Raw genomic sequence first — 13,351 nt, 5'->3', positions numbered from 1 at the left:
TCGGATATAACAAGCTTAATGCTGACCTCGATGCTCTTACAATCGTAGTAACGAGTGCTGACCGTCCATTTTCTCACCTGCAAAGCCTTTTGAAGAGCACGTGATAGCTCTCGGTGCCGTGCTTGATCCCTCTGAGAATGCCCATGGGCGTGTCTGCTATAACGTTCTCGTCGAAGTGCATTGTATTCAAGTTCTTGACGGTGATCCACCGGAATATTGTTCTGGAAGAGATAAAATAGGCAACTTGCATGGGCTTCTATGATAACTACTACATACCTGCCGACATAGTAACATTAAAAATCGCGCGATTCACAAAACGAGAATGAGAAAAAAAATGGAAGGGGGTGGGGGCGTTTTCACACTGTGAAAATGCACAAATTCATTTCTTGCTTCTCAGGCCTGCAGTGACAACATACACAGCTCTGAACGGCCAAAGTACTGCTTTTTACACGCCGGGGATCATAACAGTGCTGTTAATTATAGCATGCACACCAGCGTGCAGAACAAGATATGCAATGCATGACACACAAAATCTAATAGCCCTTCCTCACACTTGGCACACTTTGCCGCAGAACAGTGTGCGGCAGCGAAGCTAACTTTGCGTGCACTCCAGAGCGAGTAGTTCATCAACATTAAGGTAATATGCCAAACAGTAAATCATCAGCGCCACATACGAACATGAACCCTTCCTCTCCCCTTAAATCATTGGTATGGCGAAGGAGGTTTCACTCGTCCAGCGGTTCTGATTCCCCAAGGCCAGAAAACTAAGAATAGCAGTAACTTGGTTTTGTTTGGGGTGGCTTTGCATTTGGGATGGCTGCATCCATACAATTACGAGGACAGGCCTGAAATCGACAGTCTGGCAGGAAAATCTGGAGAGTTGGCAGGTGTACTGTTATATTACTTCAGACCGTTCATAAACCTGCAACCGGAAGTAATAAATATGCAAAATTACTCGCCCGTACTTAAAAACCGGTTAACTTATCCACTCAGCAGTTCAGCACGTTTGAAAAAAAAAAAGCTTCTTACCTCGCTTTCTCAACGTCTGTCACACAGCTGCATATTAACTGCCGCACCAGGTCTGTGAATGTCTGCTGATCTGCTTGCGCCACCTGCAATTCAGACGACGAAGATACACATTTACAGTTACAACAATTCAAACAAATGCCATTGAAGAAAAAAGTGCTAAAGACTAAATGGTGTCTTCTGTGCACGCCCCCACCCCAGTAGTTGCGAGCAATGAAACTGCCGACGTCAAATTTTAGGGTGTTCGACAACAGCCAGAACTTTGACAAATTTCTTCCAGTACAGCTAGCAATGTAAAACAGATGCTAACAAATTTTTTCTTTCACCCTATTTAATTACCCTAGGAAAATTAAACACACATTTTGTGTATGATTATTCAAAGAAGCACGTTACCTCTTTCTTGAGGTCTCCCAACCACAGATCTCTAACGAGGGTACGGATTGAGCTCCAAATAGGGTTCATGTTTATCTAAGAAGACAGGGTAAGGCAAAATTTAAAGCAAAAAATCACTTTTCTCCTTTGAAATTTCGGGAGGTTGTTCATTTGTGCATAATTTACACATCCACGCTTTTTTTTTTTTGTGGTTGAAACGGTAATCTTCAGAAAGCAAGTAGCGAGTGAGCCCCCTTCCTAGGGCAAGCCCTTTTACACCCCGTGTTTACAGTTCATTTTCTGAAAACAAAACTTTGTTTACGAAAGCCGAAACGCTTGTCTGCAGTCAGTTGCATATAAGAAATAGTCGGGCAACTTCAAAGGCTGTCCGAAGACTGTGCACCTTTGTATTTTTACTTGGTCTTCTGGGCCCAACTGTTCGAACACTTTACACTCCCAAGTTCATTGCACCTTGTGTTTGTCATGTCGGTCAAAGGGTAGAAATGCCGAGGTTGAAAAAAGCATTCAGCAAGTATAAATTTCGCGGCAACCAATACACTTCTTTTGTAAATGCAAATTAATGTCAATGATGCACCAGGGGCGCTGATAGTTGGACCAGCAAGCAATCACTGAACCTCTCAGCCTTTCCAGCGTTCTTCGAATGAATCACAGGCAAGGTGAAGCGGGCACACTCTAATGAACATAAACATTATTTCTGATGCAATTGGACCGAATAGAAAGCACAAACTGCCCGTTGCAACTGTTGAGGTAATGGAAATTGCGTCGCAGAGTCTTTGCTGTCTTTGCATAGGTTCGGAGTCTGAAGGATTGGGACATGGGATATCGTTCTTTCATTTAATGACAGTATCGCAGGAGCCGAAATCGTGAAATAGGAATAAAAAGGTCACAGTTTCGTCAAAATGGAGAAGCAATGAATGTAATAGCAACATATTTGAACGCTTTACGAAGCAAGGCTAGCATATTTAGGAGCAATGATGTTGATAGCAAACACGCACCTGCTAAGTAACTAAGTTTAGTGCGGTGCGGGCACAGTAGATGACCACACCAAGGCTCGTGCATAGTGAAGGCGTTGATGAGAAGTGCCTCCCGTGGGCAGCGCATGCTGGTACTAAGGGCTATAAGTCACGTGTCGCCGCTGGTGACATTTTGTTACGCGTGGAGCGTATCTATATGTGGACGGCCGCTCCAGGTACACTTTTGGCACCGTTTTCTCATGTTGATAGCGCAGCCCGAAGAACCCCCGCCTGCTGTGGGGGCAAGAGCCACGAGCTGATCATTGCCCCGCGATAGCGCAGCAACCATTAACGCCCCCCCCCCCTTCCCCTATTCGCTCACGAGATAAGCGCGCGCGCATACGACCCCGGCCGGAAAGGCAATGTTCGCTCCACAGATTATATATATATATATTTATTTATTTATTGAATAAATAAATATATATATATATAATCTGTGGAGCGAACATTGCCTTTCCTATATATATATATATATATATATATATACATATATATATGTATATATATATATATATATATATATATATATATATATATATATATGTATGTATATACACGTGTGAATGACAGCGGCGGTGGTGGCGACGGCAAAGCCCAGCCGAGACTGTCCATGTAATTGCTATCACAATAAAACTGATGACCTGGGTTTGCAGTACCCAATATTTGCAAACCAGCCTTTTATCATGGATTGATTGATTGATGCTGCGCAAGTAATTTGAAGGGAAGAACACACCCTCCTCTCTACTGATAAAGAGCCTTTTTGTTTTGTTGTCCTGCCAAGAAAGTGAATATTCAGTCGAAGATGACACTTCACCACCACAGTGAACAAAATTAACGGATGGTTGGAAGAAGTAGTGCGATGAGACGATCTCTGCCGTCATTGCACTCACGTTTATCGCGATCTGGTCCAGTTCCGAGAACACCTCGGGGTCAGTGTAGATGTCCGTCTTGGAGATGGACGCCGGCGTCGGCGGTGGCGGATGGCTCGGGTACGTGTTGATGTCGTCGTTCGTGAACTCCTCGCCTTCTCGCTGCACAAAAGATCAGATATTTAAAGGGGCCCTCAAACACTTTTTCAAGTAACCCTGGAATGAACTCTCAAGAAGAGCTTATTGCCTCACGAATTAAACGGCGCAAAAATGTTAAAAATCTATCCAATGCGAGTGGAGTTACAAAGATTCGTCGCATGCTGCGATTGCATTCTCTCTTCTCTCGTCCAGACGAAAGCTAAGCAGGGAGGGATGGCAGGCGCAAAGAAAAACGTCACGCGCGCCTCGTGACCTAGAGCACTTTTTTTTTTCGTCGAATGCGCGGCCTTTTCAGTGCGATCTCACGTGTACGCGTGGTCAAGTAGCGGCCTCCCGCGGCAATCTATATAACGAGCAAGCGCGCCATGTTCAAATCAGCGAATGGCTGATAGATGGGCTTACTACGAGTGATTTTTGGGTTCATTCCGCGATTTGTCGAGAGAAGAGAAAGTAATATTTAGCTGAGCTTGATAATTTATTCTGAATTCCAGGACGCGTGCTGCGCTATAATATTTGGCTCGCGTGTGTCTTGCAATACTTTTTGAACGTGGTTATAAAATGCTGCCGATTGGTAATCGATGCTCCCACGAACACGTGGGCCAAACATTACAGTGCAGCGCACCCCACGGATTTCACAAGTAAATTTCGTATTCGGCTAGAAGTCCCTCACTCTTCTGTAGACAGTGCCGTACACCCAAAGTTAGCTGCGTCATATAGAGAAAAGCACATGGACGCTGCCGTCGGCTTATTTGAGCATCGTGAACGTTGCCTTCGCGTTCAGCTCCGGCAACAAGCCGTAGCTCGCGAGTGGCACAGTTACCGCGGCTGCCGCGGTGTGGCGCAGTGTGCCCGCACCTCGAGCTTTAGCATCGCGCTTACTGAATTATACCAGCGTGCTCGAGATATCAATGAAGCTGAGCGGCGTGTTCAAAGGAAAAAAAATAGAAAAAATAGGCGAAGTTTCAACTAAGCACAAAGCCATGCAAAGGTTGTAAGATCAAAACTTGAAGATTTTATTGTATAATCTTGCTGCTTCTAGGTCACTGCTAGGCTTTAGCTAGGTAATTCTAGGATGTTTCTAAGTTTATTTTCAGCACAGAGAGGGTCGAGTCAAACCGCAGACCGTCTCAGACGCGAGATAGATGTGCAAACATAGAGAAACTCACCGTGCAGCCATGTGTTCGTACTATATTCTTGTGGAACATACCCGTTTATAAATCGTGATACGACACACGCAGTGCAGTAGGTCAACTTCTTTTTGGGGGACCAGTGGCGATCTGTTTATGAATCGCGTTACGGCATATATATTAAGGCAGTTGAAACACGTTCGGCGGTGAAACACTCCAAGATCGCGCACTGATAAGCGGAGACATGCGAATTACTAAAGGTAACCTCCCCTATACAAGAGCCTAATTTGGGCAAGTTCGTTCAACGTGGTTGTGTTCTAGTAACAGCGCTACAACTTCAGGAAGAGACAAAAATGGACATGAAACAGCGCTCTTTTCTCTCCTTTTTGTCTCTTCCTGAAGTTGTCGGGCTGTTATACTAGAACACAACCTCCCCTATACCTTCTTCGTAATAATTGACTGCTAGATGTCATAAATTTTCTTTATATCAGGGAATTCGTAGAGTCAGGGTTCGTTGCAACGAGTTTTCGGAGTGCAACGCGTACCCGTATGAGCTCGTCCCTCTTCTCGTTGATGAGGTTGAGCATCTCCTCGCTGTGCTTCTCGACGAGGTCGGCGGTGGCGGCGCGCTCCTGCTCGAGCAGCTTGCGCGTGAGCGACTCCTTCTTTCGGTCCAGCTTGATGGTCATGTTCTTCTCGAGGTCCTCCTTCTCCTTCTGGTGGCGAACGGTGAGCATGCGCTCTTCCTCAGTGCTGATGAGGCGCTGCTTCTTGCGACGCATCTCCTGCTGGTAGCGGTACGTGAGCCGCTCCAGCTCCTTCTCCCACTCTTCCTGCGCATCAAAAGGGAGCCACACGATTCAGAGTTAGAGGGGGGGGGGGAATTTTCCCCTATTGTTTGGCATTGATTGATGGATTGACTGTGTGCATAGATTGATACATTGAGTAAATTGAATGATTGCATAGATTGATTGAATTGATGAATTTTACTCATGGAATAAATTGATCGATCGAGTGAATTGGTTTATTGGATTTGTTTATTATTTCATTGATTGATTGAATTGATCGATTGCATTAATACTTATTCTATCGATTGATCGAACGGATTTATTGGATTTGTTGATGGATTTGTAGAAAGATTTGTTTATTTATTTATGGATTCATATGTGGGGTTTAACGTCCTAAAGCCACCATATGATTATGAGAGGCGCTGTAGTGGAGGGCTCCGGAAATTTCGACCACCTGGGGTTCTTTAACGTGCACCCAAATCTGAGCACACGGGCCTACAACATTTTCACCTCCATCAGAAATGCAGCCGCCGCAGCTGAGATTCGATCCCGCGACCTGTGGGTCAGCAACCGAGTACCTTAGCCACTAGACCACCACGGCGGGGCGATTTATTTACTGATTGATTGATTGATTGAAGAGACAGATGATTTAGCAGAGCGAGTAACAACTTTATCTGGATAGTTCAGTATGACTTGCGGATATATACCGGGCGGATGGACTGGTTGGACTCACTCAGGTATTGTGGCTTGATTATTAGCACATGTAGTCAATAAAATGATTAATTGATATGATTGACTTGTAGACTGGTCGGTTGTTATAACTCATAATTATTATTGACATTTTCCAACCCAGAAACACAATGTTAGGAGCGACGCCACAGCGGAGGGCTTCGGAAAATTTTTGATCGTCTGGTGTTCCTTAATGTGCAGCTCAATCAATGTATATGGGCCTCTGCCACTTATTCTCCGTGGAAATGCAAGCTCCGCAGCAGGAATCCCATCTCGCGACTTGGTTGTAATAAATGAATTGATATATCGATAAGCAAGCTTGTTCACTTTTAGACCGATCGGTACAAGTAATTATCAAGCGATACATCTGTAGACATGTAGTCCGCCAGCCCATAGCTGGTTTATGTACCAGTAGGTTGAATTATAAATTGCCTGACTGACTGCACTAACGTGATTTATTTACGATTTATTTCCCAGCATCAATATGCTGCAGCTGCCGAAAAACCAAATATAAAGATTCGTTGATTGATTGATTCTCGATAACTTCTTTTATCAACAGAGTGAGCCAATGAATTCAACAGACTGAGTGAGCGATGTGCTCTCGCTAGTATTCTATGATCCTTTATCTATTTTTTCGCCGATTAGTTGTGATTAAATGACTGTGTTTGATTGATTGATTTATCGATCAATCAATCAAATTATTTCACCATTATGATGACCAGCTTGACTAAACCCACTGCGGGGCAAAGGCCTCTCCCATCTTTCGTCAAGCAACCCAGTCCTGTGCCTTCTGCGGCCACGTTGTGTACCCGCAAACTTCTTAATCTCATTGATTCACTTTACGTCATTGCTTTAGCTTACGCAGATTTGTCATGCTGTCGAAATAAGCACACTACACGAACTTACACAGCTTTGATCGGCGCCAAAGTCACCCCAATTTATTAGCACTGCCTGGCTGTAGCAAATTCAGGTTCATTGAATTAAATGTGCAGTTCAAGGTCGTACCTGTATTTGGTGCGTGATGTGGTGTTCTTCTTCTTGCCGCTTCTTCGCAAACTGCCGGTAGAGGTCGTCCTCCTCGAGCCGATGTCGCATCTCCAACGTCCGTTGCGTTTCTGGATCCTGAAATTGACGAAGAAAAGATATGTCAAAAAGAAGCATCAAAAACATAATCTCATTAAGACTTTTGTCAACTGCAAGACTACAATTGCAAGCCTTTTTTTAACCCTGTAATGCCCAAAGCATCTTATGTGAAGCCGCGGCCTTGTCTGTGTAGAGCGCTCGAGCAGCTGGTTTTTGCTGTGCGGGCCGAAACCTTGAGGCAGTTTAGGGCTCTGAAGTGGTGCATCAGGAGCATGCACGGCCTGGCTGTCAGGCTGACCACGTCAGAGCTTGATACTGCCCCAAGGTTTCGCCCCGCAGAGTGGAAACCGGCTGTTCGCGTGCTCTACACAGACTTGGCCGCGGCTGTACTGCGCCGAGATCGAAACATTTGTTTAACGGAGTAACTCAAATGCAAATTCCATAGTTTCGGTTTGTATTTGCTCGACTGATGTCTAAGCGGTGGAGGGTTCGCCAAATAATTAGACGTTATTACTGCGTCAGTATAGAGCAAGGCGTTCAGAAGCTCGATGTTTCCAACACTTTTTGGACTACCGCATTCGCTTCTACCACGTGCATTAAAGGGGTCCTGCAACACTTTTTGAGCATGGTCAGACAACGCTGCCGATCGGTAATAGAGGCTCCTGACAACACGCAAGCCAAATATAGCGCAGCACGCGGCCTAGAATTCACATTAAGTTATCAAAGTCAGCTCAAAATAGCTTTCTCCTCTCTCGACGAATCACGGAATTAGGCCCAGTGAGCCCATCTATCAGCCATTGGCTGATTGGAACATGGCGCGCTCGGTTGTTACAGAGGTCGCCGCGAGAGGCCGCCACTTATCCACGCGTGCGCGCGAGATTGCACCGAGAAAGCCGCGTTTTCTAAGAGGAAAAAAAAAGCGAAAAATGATCAAGGTCACGAGGCGCGAGTGACGTTTCATGTTTTCCCCTCCCATCTCTCCCTGCTTGGCTTCCAGCGCTTTCGTCTGGACGAGAGACGAGAGAATGTGATAGCAGCACGTGACAAATATTTGGAGCTCCACTCTTACTGGACGGATTCTTGAAATTTTTAAGTGAATCGATTCCATGGTTGCTCAAAAAAGTGTTTCAGGGCCCCTTTAAGAAAAATAAGGATCTGTAGGAGCCGTGTTTTCAAGGCGAAAGCCTTAGAGGCCTAACGCGTCCGGTTTGTTTTGCTGTCTGCCAGGCTCTGCCACTCAAGCAACCAATTGGCTTTGGCAGCCCTAGTCACATGTAGTTTTATTTGAAGAAATAAAAAATATTATTATTATTATTATTATTATTATTATTATTATTATTATTATTATTATTATTATTAATCCCAGAAATTAACCGTCGGCGTCCGCACGACTGATAAAGGAAATCATTAGACGACGTCATCACGACTTCTCGTCTCACCAACATTTGCGACGTAACGTGATCACGTCGTCACGTGACGCCATCGCTCACTCAAACCGAAGAGTCGTGAAACAAGGAAGCGTGACTTCGGGGAGGATCACTAGAGGCCAACAAAAAGAGGTGGTCTCCGAACAAAAAGTCGACGACTTCCGAGAAGACGAACAACCACGTGGCGCGCGTGTATTAGCGACACAGCTTCTTGGCGGCGAATCAGGGCGTTACTACCGGTGGGCGTGTGGTACAGCCCAGGCGAGGGCGAGCCCGCATTCACGCAACACACACACACACACACACACACACACACACACACACACACACACACACACACACACACACACACACACACACACACACACACACACACACACACACACACACACACAGCAGGCGCTGCTGAGCACGGATGCGTGCTTATCGGCGCGGGGCGCGCATGCGCTTCGCCTATGCCACGTGACCGTCGCGCCGAGCTGACCCGCTGAAGGACGGACGCGCCGGAGTGATTACGCGCGGAACGGTTTCGCACCACGCTCCAGATCCTTCGCACGTCGTCTTTGCTTTTAACACTCGCGCAGGGAAGAATACCTGCGTATGCAGGTGGACGGCCCCGAGCGAAAAAAAGGAAACATCGCAGCGCAGAACTGCGATGCGCCGCAATGTTATATCAGAACAATACTGCATGCTAACTACAGCGTATTGTTGCAGAGTACAATGCGGTGACGCCTAGCACATGGTAGCGTAGCAAAGAAGGTCGCACTGCATCGTATTACGAGCAAGGAGGTTAGCGATACAGGCGAATTAGCCGGTACTGCTTCTTAAAGGGGTACTGGCACGACATTTCGGTGAGTTTGCTCTGCCGTGAAGTATATATATCCAGCCAGAAAATGAACGAACACAGGAAGCGGAGAAGAAGACAGAAAATCGGCCAGGCTACCAACTGTTCATTCGCGAACGCCAGGCTCAAGTACTCAAGTTTATAATACACTCGTGCGGTAACATGGTCATGTTACAATCTCTCAGTTTAGTTTAGTTGCCTTTTCGCCGCTCCCTTCCCATTAAACCATTAGATATTGATGTATGCTTCAACCATGAATAAACTTCAAGCTCTAGAAAAAAATTCAAAATGCAATAAACCAACGTACGATCACTGTATGCAATCTTGGTATTATTATTAGCTCGAGATTATACAAAAGATTGCCCCGCCACGGTGGTCTAGTGGCCAAGGTACTCGGCTGCTGACCCGCAGGGCGCGGGATCAAATCCCGGCCATGGCGGCTGCATTTCCGATGGAGGCGGAAATGTTGTAGGCCCGTGTACTCAGATTTGGGTGCACGTTAAAGAACCCCAGGTGGTCGAAATTTCCGGAGCCCTCCACTACGGCGTCTCTCATAATCATATGGTGGTTTTGGGACGTTAAAGCCAACAAATCAATCAATCAATATAAAAAATATTGCAAGAAATATTTTTTTCTTCCAGCGCAACGCCACAGAGCTATCACTGCTACATGTCTATCCATTCTGTGCAATGTTGAACGATTCGAGTATTTCACGTGCTATCTTTTTCATGGCTTCTGCCCCAGATCCCGATTTCATTCAGCGCTGGCCTACATTTGCACTGTTTACAACGAAAGGCCGAATTCGAGCCTGCTCTTTTTTCTTAACGATTTAAAATGTTCACATGCAGACCCTATAATGTTCACACAACGACCCGTCGTTTGGACTATGTAAACCATCCCGCAAGTCAGTGGTATTTCATGCACCACGCCAACAACACATTTCACAAAGGTCTGTTCATGCTTCGCCTCACAGTGTGACTTCTTTTGCTCAATGCGTGCGCATAAATTACCCAGTTTTCCCGGCGCGGAAAGCACCATGGGCGCGCTACACCCGTCGTCTCCATTTCCCGTGTTCGTTCATTTTTCGGCTGGATATCTTCTCTTGGAGCAATTTCCTTGATCCATGCAAATCTCCTTTACTCAAATGCCACTCTGCGCTAGTGTCAAGCTCAGTGAACGCTGATAATGCATTTTATCTTGACATTTAAGTCTATTTTCGCACAGATCACCCAGTGGCATCCACACTATCGCGACGTCAGGCTACGTTATCAGTTCTGACTTGACGCACCTGTATATGCAGGAACGGCGCCAGGGAGGGCCCGCAGCACCCCCTTCTTTTTCGCTTGCTCCCCTTTGTGCCCCCCCCCCGCCTTTTTCCCCCAAGAGCAAACATATTACAAACACAACGCATAAAGTCCCCGCCTTCCTACCCCTCCCCCCCTGAAGAAGATCGCTCATGGTAAGAAAAAAAAGGTAAATATTCCAGGTGCCAACCCTGCCTGTACGGCTGGTTGTGATGACGTCAGGAACCAAAGAATTCAAACTGGCCGCTTGCACGTCACTGACGGACCAGGAACGGGTCAGACATGGAAACGTCGCGATATATCGCGTGAACACGAGACGATAAGACCACATCGCGTTGCGATTACAGGTTCCAGTAGGAACCAAAACCGTCCTTTGATTGATATGTGGGGTTTAACGTCCCAAAACATATGATTATGAGAGACGCCGTAGTGGAGGGCTCCGGAAATTTTGACCACCTGGGGTTCTTTAACGTGCACCCAAATCTGAGCACACGGGCCTACAACATTTCCGCCTCCATCGGAAATGCAGCCGCCACAGCCGGGATTTGAACCCGCGACCTGCGGGTCAGCAGCCGAGTACCTTAGCCACTAGACCACCGCGGCGGGGCCAAAACCGTCATTTAAAAAATATATAATATTTGTATTTCCCGCTTACCTGCGCCTTTCAAAGGCTTCAGAGAGTTTGTGCTTCCGCTTTCACGCAAAATAAAAGAAATCTGAAAATTTTTGCGTCAGTATCTTTGAAAGAGATAAAGAGCGTACTGATGGGGGCAGAGTAGTAAAGAAACAGGACACAGCGAAAAGGAACAGCCCATACCAGAAAGCCAAGTCACTCGACGCCATAGCTGAAGCTGAACAGTGAAAATCAAAGCCTGGCGTATGATGGAACTCGCAGATAGCAGCCCGACATCGTATGGCACATCATACCTGGACCGGAGGTAAAGCCTCGTCTGCATAACACAAAAGCCTTGACCTCCGCGCATATGTCATGAAAAAAATGAGACTGCGCGACCCCGTTTATGAAAGGCAGTGAAGGCACTGCGGCGATATTTGGGGATACTGGACTGATTCGCCAACTGTGAGATGACAAGCGCTGAACCGTTGTTGCATTTGGTGGCAACAGTGACTTAATTTTCTTTTTTTGCTCCCGAGATTTCATCCCCCATAGTCAAGGCTAAGAGCACTGCAGTCAAAACACGACGCATAAGTGATGTTTGCGCTATGTCAGACCTTTTCCTCGGGAAGGGGGGGGGGGGGAGGAAGAGTGCACGTATGCTCAGCACTGTCCACGTCCAGCGAGTCCTTGCCCCCCCAACTCTCCAAACTGGCGCCGCCCAAGGAGCGCGCTGATAAATACCGAAACAGACAAGTTAGCCTGTATACGCGCACACACGACGGACCCGCCAACATCAAACGCAAACACCGACGTGAATTTGCATAAAGTGCTTCGCTCGTTTTCGGCTGACATCCTCCGTGTAAGGGGGCCGAAAAGGGGGTTCGCGGAGGCGATTAAGCCAAGCAGCAGACCGTGGTGACGTCAGAGATTGCACTCCTACCGAGCCTTGACCGCGCTTGTATGTATACATTTAACACCGCACCCTCACGCGGCGTCGGTTCATCCTGACCTACAATGCTGCTGCCTGCGTGGAACAGTGGCCCAGTGCGAGGCCATTAATGGACCCCTTATGGACGCATTACGCGCAGTGGACGTCTTTCTCTCTCTCTCGTTTTTCTGCATTACGTACGAAATAAGGGAGAGGAAGGCGCTTCAGCCCCTTTGCAGACTGGAAATAACGAAAACAAAGGCAATTACGTCGGTAGCCACGGCGGCACGCTCTCCTTTCTGAAGCCTTCTGGAAAACGCTGACCCAGTATCCTGCGGTACGCTGCACATAAACGCGAGTCACGCACGAAACGCCGAAGCAGGCTGGTTCACAGCAGTGTGCAAGTTGGATTAGGTTAGGGCAAAGTGTTCTTCGAAGACTATACGTATAGTAGACAAGAAAAAAAGGAGAGAGAAAAAAAAGACAGCGATGTTACACAGAAATGCCCACGAACGTGTCTTAAAGACGATGCAAGTAGTTTAACTATGTTTCCACATAACGAAGGGCAGAGTTGCGTGCAGTAGCGTGAGCGATGTTGAGTAGCTGGGAAAATTCAAAAAGTGCGCAGGCATGCAACGCCAATTACATCACATAGTAGCGCGCGATTACTTCAAAGACGTATAGCTTACAATTCTTTAGGGGAACATCAAAGGGAGTGGATCAACTTCGTAGTAAGTTAGAACCAGTGAAACCAGCACGCAAGTAAGGCAAATAAAGAAGGCACGAAGAACATTATTTGTTTTTATTTGTACTGAAATGATTATGACTTTAATTGATAGCAATCGAAGTGGACGAAAATGCTCTCTTTCTGTCGATGGGATCCGGACCCACTACATTCGACTTGGTCGCAGTTTCGGATGCACGCGACAAACAAGTCAGTACCAACAAAGCACCACTGGTAACGCAATAATCCGCACAATACTAATTTGCAACAAGCGCTGATGTTTAATGCAACTATCTTTTACACTGCAACGTTATTATGTTG

General features: G+C 46.5%; 1 protein-coding gene across 1 annotated transcript in view; it reads right to left on the bottom strand.

Annotated features, from left to right (window-relative positions):
* Positions 1-13,351, bottom strand: part of LOC142774623 (hillarin-like) — a 117,935-nt gene that overhangs the window by 3,943 nt on the left and 100,641 nt on the right. The window contains exons 2-6 of the mRNA XM_075875205.1: positions 7,110-7,226; positions 5,133-5,420; positions 3,323-3,463; positions 1,030-1,112; positions 78-221 (exon numbers count right to left, since the gene is read on the bottom strand). Coding sequence (XP_075731320.1) covers positions 78-221; positions 1,030-1,112; positions 3,323-3,463; positions 5,133-5,420; positions 7,110-7,226 — 773 coding nt within the window. The remainder of the gene's footprint in view (positions 1-77; positions 222-1,029; positions 1,113-3,322; positions 3,464-5,132; positions 5,421-7,109; positions 7,227-13,351) is intronic.

This window comes from Rhipicephalus microplus, chromosome 10 (assembly GCF_043290135.1).
Source record: "Rhipicephalus microplus isolate Deutch F79 chromosome 10, USDA_Rmic, whole genome shotgun sequence".
Taxonomy (NCBI): Eukaryota; Metazoa; Arthropoda; class Arachnida; order Ixodida; family Ixodidae; genus Rhipicephalus; species Rhipicephalus microplus.
This window is presented reverse-complemented; position numbering and strand designations above follow the sequence as displayed.